The sequence below is a fragment of the Hippopotamus amphibius genome, chromosome 8 (assembly GCF_030028045.1).
Source record: "Hippopotamus amphibius kiboko isolate mHipAmp2 chromosome 8, mHipAmp2.hap2, whole genome shotgun sequence".
Lineage (NCBI taxonomy): Eukaryota > Metazoa > Chordata > Mammalia > Artiodactyla > Hippopotamidae > Hippopotamus > Hippopotamus amphibius.
The window spans coordinates 88,235,892-88,251,037 of NC_080193.1; the positions used below are offsets into that span (position 1 = coordinate 88,235,892).

The 15,146-nt window shown below is 46.2% G+C and overlaps 1 protein-coding gene across 1 annotated transcript in view; it reads right to left on the minus strand.

The window, feature by feature from the left end:
* Positions 1-5,861: 5,861 nt before the first annotated feature.
* Positions 5,862-15,146, minus strand: part of LOC130859515 (sterol 26-hydroxylase, mitochondrial) — a 46,200-nt gene continuing 36,915 nt past the window's right edge. Inside the window, exons 2-9 of the mRNA XM_057746986.1 lie at positions 11,619-11,809; positions 8,341-8,540; positions 8,018-8,215; positions 7,694-7,866; positions 6,929-7,095; positions 6,642-6,723; positions 6,350-6,562; positions 5,862-6,216 (exon numbers count right to left, since the gene is read on the minus strand). Coding sequence (XP_057602969.1) covers positions 6,097-6,216; positions 6,350-6,562; positions 6,642-6,723; positions 6,929-7,095; positions 7,694-7,866; positions 8,018-8,215; positions 8,341-8,540; positions 11,619-11,809 — 1,344 coding nt within the window. The 3' untranslated portion in view covers positions 5,862-6,096. The remainder of the gene's footprint in view (positions 6,217-6,349; positions 6,563-6,641; positions 6,724-6,928; positions 7,096-7,693; positions 7,867-8,017; positions 8,216-8,340; positions 8,541-11,618; positions 11,810-15,146) is intronic.

The following is a 15,146-nucleotide window of genomic DNA, read 5'->3' on the forward strand; positions in this document are numbered from 1 at the left end:
GTGAATGTACTTTCTATTTTATCAGCTCCGTTTCACCAGGTGGTAGAAATTAATCTCAGTCAATTTGGAGTTCTGCTCCCGCTTTTTCTTGGGGTTCAGTTCAGTGATGGGGGGGCTTTAGGTGGTACAAGGCTTTGTTCCTCAGCCATCATCATCCATCTATGCCAGCACCTGCTGAAACAGCCCCATCCCCATGTGGTCGTCGCTTGGTCGGTCACCAGTGGACATGGCCCCTGCTAGGTGCTCCCCCACTCCCTGCCACAAAGCCTCTTTGGACCCGCCTGCTCCTGGGGCATAAGGACATTCTAGGTCCTGGCCCTGCACCCCTCTGGGCTCTCCCAAGCCCGTCTTCTGAGACGGACAGCAAGTGATCTGGTTACCCTGCGTTTTGCTATTGTCCCAGCCTCTACCCAGGAAACATGGAGCCCAGGGCTCTTCTACCCTCATCTCCAACCCTCTCTGGGGTGTTTATCACACTCCCCTCTCACTTCAGACACGGCTCCCTTGTCAGGACCTTTTCTCAGCGCCCTCCCAAATACCTACAGTCTGTTTACTTCCCCAATGCCCACCAGCCTGTGGAATCTTTACACAGTGGGGAAAGAGGGGGCCTTTTTCTCCAACCCATCACATATTCTTCCACTGTATGCGTCTTGGGTTCTTGCCACCTACCCTGTTGAGTCAGGCTTTTGAAATTCCAAAGCCAAGACTGGGCTTTGCTGTGTCACTCCCTCCCCTGTGATAATGGACACTGCAGGTCCGCCATCCGGGGGGAGAGGGTAGGTTCATATTTCTAAAATATGATCCCACCCCATTTACCTCACAGCGCAACAGTGGGGCCACCTGTGCTTGATGAGTCGGGCAGTAAGGGAGGGCATTTTCTCACGGACACTCAACTTCTGTTTCCAGTTTTGCCATAACCCGTGGGTCAGTGCTGGCTCTGCTCTGGCCCTACCTGGGAAGGTCCTGGGTCTTGGGTTCAAGTGAAAGGATGGGATGGGGGTGCCCTCAGGGCTGTCTCCACCACCCCTAAGCAAGGTGTGGTAGGGTCAGTCTTCGAGGCGGTGCCCGGGGGGGCTCTGTGTGAACGGAACTTCGGCGGCCACAGCACAGGCTGTGGGTGGAAAGGGCAGCCTGAGGAAGGCACTCTTTCCCCTTTCTGCTCCCCTTGAAAACAGATAAATATCCACCCTCCTGGACCCCCCCATCCAGAAGACCCAGCAGTTGACCCCCTCAGGCCCTTCTGTGAGGGACCGTACCACCCCCCTGTCTCAGACCCCCTGCTCTGACCACAGCCCAGCCCTTAGCTCCTGCCCAGCCCTCTGGCCATGGCTGCTAGAAGAGAAGCCAAGAGTTGCCAGGGAACTGCAACCACTCCCACCCAAGCTCAGAATGCGTGAACCCCGCCCCCCCCCTCCCCCGCCCCCGCCATCCCATGAGTCCCGTCTGCTCACGCACGTGAACCTGTGCTGATCAAATTCTCCAGGCATCATGCCTCCAGCTCCTCCCCTGGGCTCTGAGGTCCCTCCGAGGTTCCGTGGCCTTCGGGTTAGACTCCCATAGCTTCCACAGCATCACCCATCTCTCCTCTCCCTGCTTCTCCGTCGTGCTCAACCCTGGATGTGCAACAGGATCGCCTGCGCAGCTTTATAAAATACAAATTCCAGGGCCCCTGGTTCCTAGAAATACTAGTTTCCTGACTTGGGGGTGGGACCTGGGCAACTGTATTTATTTTCTGTAGAAATTAGAGATTTATGATTAATAACACGATGAGCAGGACAGCGTGCTGAGAAATAAGAATGCCTCATTCTCGTGATTAGTAAAATCATTTGTCACGTTATTGGATCTATCTATTATTTGTTATGACTAAGATCTGTAAGAAGCACCAGCTAAGAGCATTGGCACAACATAAAAGATATACAATTTGTTAGTATTCTCACCACTCTTCTTTCAAACATCCTTAAATGCAGAATAATTCAGTACAATGTCATTTATGGTCCATTCCATGAAGAAAATTGTGCAAGTTTTTATTGGACATGCATACTAAGAGCGGAATCATAAATAATGACCTGAAAATAAACTCATATTCCCAAGCCTACATACATTCAGGGCTAAAACTTTTATAATACATAAGCATTTATATGAATAGCCAGAAAATGCTGGATACTCTATTTTTATTCCTAGGAGTGCCGCCTAGTTGTTTAAGAAAACAAGCCGTTTTCTCAAAGTCATACCTAAAAATATGGAGCCTAATTTGGCCAACAAATTCAGATTAGTAGGAATAAGAGTAGCAAGATGTGTATATTCTTTTCAGTCAAAGATATCGCCGCTGTGCTGAATTAATGTCTACGCTTTTGCAATTATCCTAAGTCCTAGTCTTCTTTCCTTATAAAGTCAGGTGGGTTATCAGGGAGCCTCAATGAGACATCCCTGCACTGTGACTTACAGAGTACCTGAGCCCCCAGGCCCTGGAAATGTGCCCCATCACTGGCCACGGATGGCCTTTGTGCCAGCCCTCAAACCAGGGCTGATGCTTTCACTCTCCAGAGAGAAGGTTGCAAGGGAAAGAGCCCATGTATTATATCACATCCATCCTATAGCTATTTGTGTGTGTGTGTGTGTGTGTGTGTGTGTGTGTGTTTTCTAAATCTTGGGCTTTTAAATTAAAGCATAGCTGATTTATAATATTGTATCCTATAGCTATTATATGTATTTGAATGAATCATTGCCAAAGAAAGTAATTTTTCCATTTACATTAAATGTCCTGTCCAGGACTTCCCTGGTGGTGCAGTGATTGAGAACCCTCCTGCCAATGCAGGGGACACAGGTTTGATCCCTGGTCCAGGAAGATCCCACATGCCTTGAAGCAACTAAGCCCGTGCACCACAACTACTGAGGACACGCGTGCGCCTAGAGCACATGCTCTGCAACAAGAGAAGCCACCGCAATGAGAAGCCCACGCACTGCAATGAAGAGTAGTGTCCCTGCTCGCCACAACTAGAGAAAGCCCGTGCGCAACAATGAAGACCCAATGCAGCAAAAAATAAGTAAATAAATAAAGTCCTGTCCCAGCAATGTGATGGAATATAAACTGATAGAGGCTATTTTCAGCTCCCAAGATAAGCAAAAGAACTTCATGTACACTTATGGCATATTCATTTTTCTGTAGGTACACTGTATTTCAATAAGCATCTTTAAGAAAGATTTTTTTTAAAGAACCTCAGGTATAAAGAGAAAACCTCTTTGACTATGCTATATTTTGTTTTTCTCTGTTTGAGTCAGAGTCTTTGACTCTTTTCTTCCCAGAGCCGTGTCTGTGGGCTTTCCAGTAGCAACCTCTGGGCAAGGTTTCATTGCTGCGTTAATAGCTCTTCAGCTCGTATCTTTTAGAGCACAACATGTCACTTGTCACTTCTGGGGGCAGCCTCTGAGGCTGTGCCTCATCAAAATGTAAGGGGAAATAGCCTGCTCTTTGATTAATCCTCACAAGGACATCATTAGTTCACCAATCCTCTGAGCTCCTGTTTTGGTTCTGCATTTGTGATTTTGGTTAGAGGCTGGATGTTAGCCCCTATGGATGCACAGCAGGGAACTGCTGCCTCACAGTTTCCCGTGGTGCCTCTGCAGATATGGCTTCCATTGGCAGCTATTTCTATAATAATCTTACCAAACTGATCTTCACTGATTTTTAAAAATTGAGATATAATGCACATGCCATTAACTTCACTCTTTCAATGTGTACAATTCAGTGGCATTTAGTATATTCACAAAGTTCTGCAACCATTACCACTATCTAACTCCAGAACACGCTCATCACCCCAAAGAAACTCCATACCTGTTAACAATCACTCCCCATTCTCTCGGCAACCACTAACTTCCTTTCTGTCTCTATGGAGTTGCCTGTTCTGGACATTTCATGTCAATGGAATCATACAAGATGTGGTCTTTTGTGTCTGGTTTCTTTCATGAACACAATGTTCTCAAGGTTCATCCCTGATGTAGCATGAATCAGTGCTTCACTCCTTTTTTTTATGGCTGAATAATAGTCCAGCCTTTGGATATATAAGATCTTCATAGATTTTGATGTGATATTAGCCTATAAATTCATTAACTGAGCTGCAGACCATGAACACTGACACTCTTGGACAGCTGCTACAAAGCCTCAGTCCCAAGCCACATCACACAGACTTCCCCCCACCCACAGTGGCAGCATAGAGGTGTTCACGTGGCTTGGGCAGTGCACCCTTGGTGTCTGAAGGAGCAGCACACTGGGAAAGGCAGCAGTCTGCTCTGGTTGACATTATGACAGAGATCCTGGTACCCTCAGTGCCCAGCCCCCATTGTCTGCATTTATGGAGCTCTTGAAGGTGAATGCCTGCACAAGTGGGTTTGAGAGCCATGGCCTTATAATCAGGCATCCCACCTAATTCTCTCCAGCTTTCTCAATATGGAAAGCCCTGTAGCCTCCTCTCTCCTTCCCTTCCCTTCCTCCTATTCCAGTCTCTTCTCGTTCAACAAACATTTATGCATTACCTTGGTTACCTCTGTGCTAGACACTGGGATTGTGCCTTCCTTGGGGTCTCCAGCTGGCTGGGGAGAAAGTCGGGCCTACAACACGGTGAACACCCTGAGTGCTCAGTTCTAGGGTGTGGATGGGGACAACACAAGAGGAAGTGCTCACCCTCACCCAGAGAGGTCAGGGAAGGCTTTGCAGAGGTGGTGACATTTGAGCTGAGTCCTGAGGAAGAGCAAGCTCTCTGAGATGCCAGTTGTTGAAGAGGGTGTTCCAAAGAGAGGGGACATTAAGTACAAAGTATTGAGGCTGGAAAGAGCATAATGTGCTCAGGGAAGTACAAAGAATTCGGGCTCAGCTGTGGAAAGGGTGGAGGGGGTGGGGGAGTGTGGAGGGCAGGGTGCCAGGACACGAGTCTTCTAAGCCACAGTATGGGCTTCAGACCTGGCCTCAGGACCCAGGGGAACCATGGATGGATTTTAATTGGGGTGATGACGTGATTTTTTTAATAGGCTCAAACTCAAATCCCCACGGACAGAAGAAATTCTACTTCAGTTTTCAATGACTCAGCAGAAATTTCCCACTGGGGCTGGGCCTCCTTGAGACTGGAATTTGTTGACGTCTCAGGCTTGTGTTATGGTACATTGGATCTCGATGCCAACCCACTTTCCTTGTGGTTGGCTTCCTGTACTGAAGAGGCTGGAAAAGTTAAAAACTACAGTCCTGAGACCCTCTTGAAGCTAGAGTTCCAGGCGGGACTTGGGCTGCGCCCCTCAGTTGTGTGTGAAAGATCTGGAAGGTGGTCATCAGGCAGACACCACCCTCTGCGGCTCCTGCTCTTTCTGTTGTCAAGGGTAGTCGCGAGGAGGGGGCATCTTTTCTTTTTTTCTTTTGTCAGCATAGAACTGGGGGACGTGGGGTAGATTTGGGGCCAGTAGTTGTAGTGAGAGTTTCCTAACTTTCATCCTCCTGAGTGTGGCCAACACGGGGCTGCCCAGACGGATCAGGCCCCCGGTGGTGTCCCTAGAGTCATTCCTCTATGCCTGGCCTAGAGCTCTTCCAACCATTTTTACAGCACCTCACAGCCTGTATCTAAGCACTTTCTATTCAAGGAGGGTGTCCTCTCAGTGCCCCGCGAATTGCTCTGCAGCTTCTGCTTGGGCAGGGCCTCAGCCAATGCCAGGTGAGGCTAAGCTCTGTGAGGTCTGGGAAAGCACATGGTGTTCTCAGCTTCCATGGAGGGAGGGGGCTCTGCCTCCCACCAAACTTCTTAAGTGGGGAGAGGGTGTTCCCCAAACGCAGAAGGAGGTTCAGATGCTGGGTTGTCAAAAAGAACGACAAAGGTCTCCAATTATGAATAAAAACTCCTTTATTCTATATTTTCCCCAAGGTTAGTAATGCGCCATGGAGGTGGCCTTTTATCTGAGTGGGAGATGCTCAAAATGATAAAAGTGGCAAAAGCTGAGGGTGCTACAGGAAGTACACTGAGTTTCTCCAGCCTCTGGTGCCTGGCAGCACCTTTCTCTCCTTCTTTGAGTGCCAGGGAGGGACGGAAGGGGGCTGCCCCAGGAAGGCAAGAGCCGAGCTCAGCTCTGTCTCTGCAGGAAACGCAGGCCCACCTTTTTATTGGGAACGAGCACGACGCGGGCCACACTCGTCACCTTCCCCGTCTCAGGGGCCAGGGCCACCTCGTACTGCTGGATCAGCTGAGGTGAAAGGCACACGGGCGGTTAGAGTCGGTGCCCTGCAACCACCGCCCTCCTCTGCATGCTCCCCCCGGGCCGCCCTCCTCCTTCAGCCCCCCTGGCCCGCACACCCCACCTGTCTCTCCCCACTCACCCTTGTTAGCAGCAGCTGCATCTCCAGCTCTGCAATCCTGCGGCCCAGGCAAGCCCGTACCCCGTAACCAAAGGGCACAGAGCCAAATGGGTGTTGGGTTCTGAGGGCATCAGGCTGGTTCTTCCTCAGCCAACGCTGGGGCTGGAAGCTGTCCGGCTCAGGGAAGATGGTAGGGTCCCGGGACACCACATAGTGGCAGAACACAAACTGGGTCTGCAGATGAAGAACGGGCAGCACGTCAGCGTAGGACTGCAAGGTCCCCCAGGAACCCTGGTTCTCTAGCCCCACTCACATTCTTGGGGAAGAGGTAGCCACCAACTTCAATTTCCTTTTCTGTGATGAGCCGGGAGTTCACGGGGACCACAGGGTAGAGGCTGCAGGGAAAAGGATGTGCAGGTCTGCCTCTGGATCCAAGGAGGGGCAGAGTGCCCACCCCCTAGGCCACATCCTTCTCGTCCCCCAGGCCCCTCTTCCCATCTCATCCCTGGCCCTGGTCACAGCCCACCAGCCCCCACTCCCACTCTTGTCTCTGCGTCCTCCTCTACACACAGAGCCTCGCTCCCGGGGACAGCATCCTACCGCAGGGTCTCCTTAAGCACAGCCTTGAGCAGGGGCATGCGGGCAAAGTCCTTGTGCTGGGGCACCTGCCCGACAGGCACCACGCCCACCACTTCCTCATGCAGGGCCGCCTGGATCTCCGGGTTCTTTGAAAGATGGTACAGGGCCCACGTCAGCGTGTTGGACGTCTGGGAGGTAGAGTAAGAGATGAAGTGAGGAGGGATTTCTAGGAAAGAGGCCAGTTAGGTGGTGGGAGGGTATGTGAGTGTGTGCATGCAACATGTGGGAGAAAAATTAATTTGCCACGAGTATGTCAGGATTAGACTCGGGGGTTCATGCGGCCCTCCCTCCATGCTCAACGTGACTTCACAGTGGGGTGAGGACCAATACGATGCAGAATCACACTGTCACAGCAGAGGAGACTGTGACAGAGAAATCCAACATGACGAAAGGACAGGAAAGAGGTCCTACTAAGAAGGTGCCCTGGACAACTCTCCGCGTAGATGACAGCATGAGGGAGTGGGTTAGACGTAAGATGAAACTTCCCAGCTCTCTGAGAGAGTCTCCAAGGGGTGAGGGAATCCCTCTTACACAAGGACCACTCCCTGCCTGCCTCCACCAGGCTGAATGACCCCCCTGTTTTCCTTTCAGCTCTACATTCACATTACGGAAAGAGAAGCGGGTACCTGGAGGGACGAAGGTCAGGCTCAGGTGGGGAACAGTGGGGAATTGGCTCAGGATGGGAGCTGGGAGGCCCTGGTCTCCTCGCCTGCCCCTCTCACGCACCGTGTCTACTCCAGCCATGAGCAGCTCGGGCAGGCTGCCCTCGGCCTCACGAGGACTGAGTTGTCCGCTGGTCAGCAGGAAGTGCAGGTAACCAGATACCTGGGGCTTCTCTGGGCCCCCTGTCTGCAGTTGGGCCTCTATCTCCTCAAATTTCTGATCAATCAGCTTCTTCCCTACCGGGAAAACGGAGAACAGGGAAGGATGAGGTCAAAAGTCATGTTCTCCAAGGACCAAGAGAGAAGGTCCCAGAGGAGGGTTATGACGGGGCTGTTAACGCAAAGACCCTGGGACCCACACCTCAACTTCTTTCCCTGGACTCCTCACCAAAAGAGAAGATGGTGTTCCAGCCGTCCAGATATCGCCTCCAGAAGGGCAGCAGGGAACGAGTCCACTTGGGGAAGAAGGTGGCGTAGAGTGAGTTCCGGAACATGAGCCCAACAGATCTGACGAAGATCTCGGTGTCCTGGGGGATGGAGCGCTCCAGGCAACCAATACGTTTCTCAAACAGGATGTAGCAAATAGCTGGTGGTGCACGGGGCCGTCACAGGAGGCATGGCCACGGCACACACAGTCCAGGGGGCTTCAAGGAGGAGAGCCCAACCTACCCCTGACCCATGCCCACCCAGTCCCTCTCCCCACAAGGGTACCTTCCAAGGCAAAGAAGTAGAAATGGTGAGCGATGTCGGGCACATGGTCCCCCGAGGCACTCTCTGCCCGCAGCTGGTTCAGTCGAGCCATGAAGTCCTCAACAACCTCATTCAGAGCATCTGTGTAGAGCGCAGCCTCAGCTGGCTTCAGCATCCGCTGGTTCAGAGCCTGGCGCAGCTGGTACCACTGATGTCCTTCCCTGTAGAGAATGGAGGAAGGATACCAACATAAGTATCTGGTTAGATGGTATCTTCCCACCCTGAGACCCCTACGGAGTCAAGGAAAATCTCAGACTCCTAGACCTAGAACTAAGGAATCAAAAACTTTCAAATAACAGAATCTTCAAATCACAAAACTTCAGAATCTCACTAACAGCATGAAGGAAGTAGTTAAGGTGGGCATCTGGAACCAGTCTGTCTAGGGTCAAATTACAGGTGATGATGACTGACTGACTGACCTTGGGCAGGTGACTTAACTCCTCTGTGCTTCAGTTTCCCCTTCTGTAAAATGGGAATAATAAGAATGCTTATCTTAGTAGGATAATTAATGTGCTTAGATCAGTGCCTTGCAAACGGTGAATGCTTAATGAATGTTGACTGTGATTATCTTAGGATGATACAACTCCAGAATTTTCTGTATGTGAAATGAGGTATGGCGCTACGGTGGTTCCAGTCCCTCTGTATGGAATAAAATTGAAGCAAATTTCTGTTCTTGGGGTGCTCAGATTCTGGACCTTTGTGCTCTGCTTGGCTCAGTGGGCCAAGCAGACAGAGAGAGTCACCAGGCTGATGCTCCAGGCCCTCTTGCCACAGCATCCAGTAGGTGGTTGGGTCCTCACCCTGGTTAGGCAGGGATGCTCACATGGGTAGAAACACACCTCCCATACAGGGGCTTAATGTTCAGGGACTGCCCCACCCTCAGCTGTCCCCCAAACCTGTTACCTTTCCGAAGCAAGCTGGGTATGGGTCAATTTTTTGAAAGCTAGTTGCATAGAGTAAGTATAATATGGTACAATTTTAAGAGAAAGAGAGGAAATCCTACATATCTACATGCACATTTGCATGTTTTGACATAAAGTAGGGAAGGATATACACCAAACTGTCAGGATTACTTAGAAAGATGGGATGGGACTAAGGGGCAGGGAGATAATATTTTATTACTGGAATTTTTACAATAAGTATTACTTTTGAATTTTTAAAACCAATAAGGTATTTTAAAAAGGAAAACATTGAAAAGTCTTAAGGCAAGAATCAGGTTTTTTATTTTGAGATATTGTAAGTCAACTATACTTCAATAAATTTAAAAAAAAATTTTAAATGAAGCTCAAAAAACAAACTAAATAAGTAAATTAATGAGAACCTCAAACCCCAGAAATTTTCTTTATTGTGTTGGGGGAAAGCTGCAAAAAGATAAGCTAAAAGTGTCGCTGGAAAAGAAATGAAAACCAGAATAGATCCATTTATTGGTTTTAGTCGCTTCTCCAAGAGTAAAACGCTCCAACAGTAGGGATCAGATTTGCAGAACTTAAATGAAAACCTTTCTGTGGTTGTTAATATATTTCTTGGGGAAACAATGTTTCGAAAAGCAAGATTTTAAAAATATATATGTTAAAACCAAAACAAATTATCATAGGTTAGCAAAATAGCTTTTAAATATATATATGGTATAACATTTAGGAAACTGGCTTTAGAGTAAACAGATATAAATAGCTCACAAGGGGTATATATCATGTTTACCTCCAGTTCTAAATCTGAACCATCAAGCCCAGTGATGGCCTGACCTGGTGAAAAACTGAAAGCCATATCTGTTTTCATTGTTATTATTGAGGTATAACTGACATATAACATTATATTGGTTTCAGGTGTACAATATAATGATTTGATATCTGTATACGTTGCGAAATGATCACCACAATAAGACTAGTTACCGTCCATCACCATAAAAAATTAACTTTCAGGATTTACTCTCTTGGCAAGATTTGGGTCTCAACTATCACAGAGCATACTTGAGACCCAAATCTTGCCCTCAGGGTCAAACATCAGATTAAAGAGATCTTGAAAAACATTCTCTATTCTCTTCCCAAAACTTTGAGAAAAGGGCCCAGGAATTAAGTTCTGAAATCACACACCTATGAAGGAGCCAGGAAAAAAGAAAGACATGCAATGACAGATGCACGTATAGGCATCAAAGACAGATAAAATGAACCTTCCAACCAGTCTGTTTCCTTTCCAAAAGTGTCAAGGCAGTAAATCCTTGCAGAGAGATCTATTCCACTACTCACTAGTTGTGTCACTTCTGACAAGTGGTGCAAAAACCCTTCTAGGCCTCAGTCTCTTCATCTATAAAATGGGGATAATAATACTATCTACTTCATGGGCTTGTTGTGAGGATAAAATGAAATAATAAATGTAAAGAGACTAGCCTGATGCCTATAGCATGTCATAAACATATACTTAGTCATTTTCAGTGTTGCTGCTACTACTTCCACCACCAGGATCAACTTTAATCCCTTAGAAAATGACTTTAAAAACATGGATGTCAAGCAAGTAAAGAAAATAAAAAGGCATTCATTGTTTTTGGAGCTCTTTTAACATACTATAGTAATCCTGTAATATGTCCAATTACAAGCTACGGCACTGGGAATGGTTCATCACCAATGATTCTCAATTATTTACCTTAGTTGGTATATGTGTATATAATATACTCAGCCCATCTTTCAATTTGTCACTGCCAAAATAATCTTAATTTTTCTAAGTATAACTGTAAGGCTAAAACCTACATCTATCTCTGTATGTGGAGAGTATCCATGAAAGTTATAACCAACAACAAGCATATAATACATAATTTGGAAAATATGTTAAAAACTAAATTGAGCCCTAATATGGTGATGATGTTTTTTTCAACTCTAAGTAAATATGTCCCATTATGATTTGAGTTGGTATATTTTCAACCGTAATATAGAATAATGGAGCTTGAAAGGTCTTAGAGATATCTTGGAGATACTCTAATCCAAGCTTCCCATTTTACACATGAGAAACATAAGCCCAAGGAAGGGGAAATCATTCATTTGTTCATAATCATACGATATGTTAGTGGAAAAGACAATGAATGGTCCGAGCGCTTCAGCCCAACCCAACCACCGCTTTCTAGACTGAGTAACAGGCTCAGAGGACACAGGGAGATCCTGCTCTGCCCTTTACCCACTGGCTGCCCAGTGCCTCTGTCCTTGGGCCTGACTCTCTGGGGCCCTGTTCCAGTCCCTCAGACCCCAGCTCACGTGGTGAAGGGCCCATAGGTCAGGCCCTGCTGGTCCCGGTGCTCCTTCCATAGTTCCATGTCATCCCGTACTGGGTACTTGCCCTCTTGGCGCATCACTTGCTCCAGGAGTGGGGCACTGGCCAGGTGCACATGAATCTGAGTCCCTACGCGGTTTATCCACATTGGACCATACTTGGCCTTGTTCAGCACCTGTGGAGTTCAACCAAAGCTGAATAACCATGGCCTAGCCAGGCAGGCACTTCCTAGAGAGGAGGCAGGATAGGGGAGGGTCTGATGGCCACACCAGAGCAGGTGGGCTGGGCAAAAGCATATTGTGTAGGAGGTTGGTGCTGGGGTGGCCTGTAGTCATGAAAGGAGAACAGTGAGGGGAGAAATGGTTACAGAGGAGTTAGAATACTGAGAGCAATGAGTATCTAGTGAAACCAGGGAAATAGAGGTCTTGGAGGAATGAGATTTTGGAAAAATGGGATATGTGGCAAACTTGGGTATGTTGGGGTATAGACATTTGGGGTCCAGGGTTTTCAGGAAACTGAGTCCTTTAGTGAGGTATGTAGAATGTCTATGGCTCCTTCATAGAAGCATTTAAATTTTCTGCAGCTTGCTGTCAAAGAGATGAAGATAAGGATCTCATGTAACCAACAAGAAAAAAAGAAACACAATTAGAAACTTCAGGAAAAACAAGAAGCTGAATGAGAGAGTCAAGATGTAAATATGAGGTAAACTATGTGGTATGAATTTCTTAAATAAAAAATTCATTAGCAAAATAATAATAATAATAAAATAAAAATAAATAAACAAATAAGTAAATAAATAAATAAATAAAAATTCATTAGCTATGTTAAGGAATACAATTCTCAAATATTTTACCTTAGAATTTCTAAAGCACATGACAACTGAGACCCATAGGATCTATGAAATTGACAATGAAACAATGTTTTTATAGTTGCTAAAAATGAGGGAGAAATAATATATTTGGGGTTTTTGTGGGAGTAAAACTTAAAATGAATCCAGAAATACTAAGATTAAGTTTACTGGCTAAATTATAACTACAAACTGAAAGAAAATGAAACGTAGTGGTTTCCCAAGTACATCTTTCATAATCTGCCACTGAATAAGTTTTAAGAGGATCAGATCTGTTCCAGTATCAAAATTAGGCCAAAGGGCTTCTATAAAAGAAACATTAAAATTATGGAGAAGAGATCTATTATTCAAATTATAGAATTCATAGTCCAGAAAAACACCAATTTTACTGGGTCTTACTATTGGTATTAAGTACTGGTTTCTCCCTGGACCAATGCAACCTGATTACCCTTCATATATCACCCAACTGCCCAGAATCCACCCTGAACCGATGGATGATTCTGCCAGTTCCCAGGAAGACAGACTTGACAACCCCCCAGTGTCCATTTAGTTTTGTTTCCCACTTCCACCTCCCAGTAATACCTGCCAGTGTGGTACAGTTTTGAACAGTTAATTGTCTGAAAACTACAGTGATACCTGGAGGAAAATAAGCATATTCATACATAACCAGTGGGAGCCTAACATGACACAACCCTACACAGGGGACAATTTGTTAATATTTATTAAAAACTATAAAGCATTTATAAACAAAGTGTGGGTCATCTACAAGGAATACTACATCACCTTAAAAGAGGATGAGGGACTTCTCTGGTGGTCCAGTGATTAAGACTCTGTGCTCCCGATGCAGGGGGCCCAGGTTTGATCCCTCGTCAGGGAACTAGGTCCTGCATGCCACAACTAAGAGCCAGCATGCCGCAACTAAGACCCGGCACAGACAAATAAATAAATAAATATTAAAAAAAGAAAAAAAGAGGATGAAGTAGCTCCTTGTGTACTAACTTGGAAAGACAGATTGTAATATGGAAAGAAAGATAGGTAACCAAGATAGATGGTTAAATGGAAAAGAGTGGGGAGATAAATAAGAATGTATAGCATTTGCATTTGCCTTCATAGAGAAACGCTGGATTGATACATCAGAAACAAATTAAAGTGGTTACCTATGGGGGGCGGGGGGAGGTGGGGAGGGACAGTGGTGGGAGTGAGACTGTGAGATGTTATACTGCTATACTGTTTTGAGTTTTGAACTATAGGAATGCATTCAAATTCTTTAATCTAAAGGGAAATAAAAGTGTTTTCTGAAACAATAAGTCACCTACCATTGATCAAGTAATTCCAGAAAGCAGGAGAGACTTTCTGAACCTCTGAAGTCATGTATGTATAGACTCCTTAGATTTATAATTCGGCCCTAGCCACATTCATTTTATTTTTCTCAAAGGTTTCATTAGAAAAGAATACTTGTATGTCTATTTTTCCCTACTAAATTCCTTAGGAGAATTATCCTAAACATTAAGCTTAATTTGTGTTTCTAGTTTGGTTTTAAGATACTAACAACATCATCATCATCCTTTGGAGCTTAGAATAAACCAAACACTGCTCCAAGCCCTTTGCTTATGTTAGCTCATTCAGCCCTCACCACAGCTATATGAGGTAGGTGTAAGAGTACCACAATTTTGCAGATGAGGAAACTGAGGCCCAAAGAGGTTGCCCAAGGTCACTCTGCTGGCAAGTGGCAGAGTCAGGGTTCAAACTCAGACCACCTGGTTGGAGGCCATGCTCTCAACTGCTTACTTTGCTGATCCCTGAGAATGCTGACTGTGCCTTACTAACTGGAAACAAACTTAGACCCTTTAAGAATATGTGCCACTTAATGCAGTGGTAAAGAATCCGCCTGCCAATGCAGGGGACACGGGTTCAAGCCCTGCCCTGGGAAGATCCCACATGCCACAGAGCAACTAAGCCCGTGTGTCACAACTATTGAGCCTGTGCTCTAGAGCCCGTGAGCCACAACTACTGAGCCCATGTGCCGCAACTACTGAAGCCCACACGCCTAGGGCCCGTGCTCCACAAGAGAAGCCACTACAATGAGGAGCCCGCGCACCACAATGAAGAGTAGCCCCCGCTCGCAGCAGCTAGAGAAAGCCCGTGTGCAGCAACAAAGACCCAACGCAGCCAATAAATAAATAAAATAAATAAATTTATTAAAAAAAAAAAAGAATATGTGCCACTTAAAATCACCAAAACTATGCAGTAACCCAGGGTTTCTCACGGCATTGTTGACATATGGGGATGGATAATTCTTTGTTGTGGCAGACTGTCCCATGTGCATCATAGAAGGTTTAGCAGTACCCTTAGACTGTATCCAACCAGCCCCCCCACCAACTTGTGATAACCAAAAACGTCTCTAGACATCACCAAAATGTCCTCGGGGGTGGGGGCAAAAATCACCTCAGGTTGAGGACTTCTGCAGTAACCCCAACCTCTTAATATGTCTCAATTCTTTAATTTTAGAAGATTCTTTTTGAGAAATATCTCATTTTGAAGAAATATTTATCTTAAGTTTGGTTTCTTTTCCTTCTGTTAAGCTTAAGTAAAATTACATGTAATGTTTTTATAATGATACAAACAATGGTTATCTCTGAGCATGGTTTATAAATAGTTTACTTTC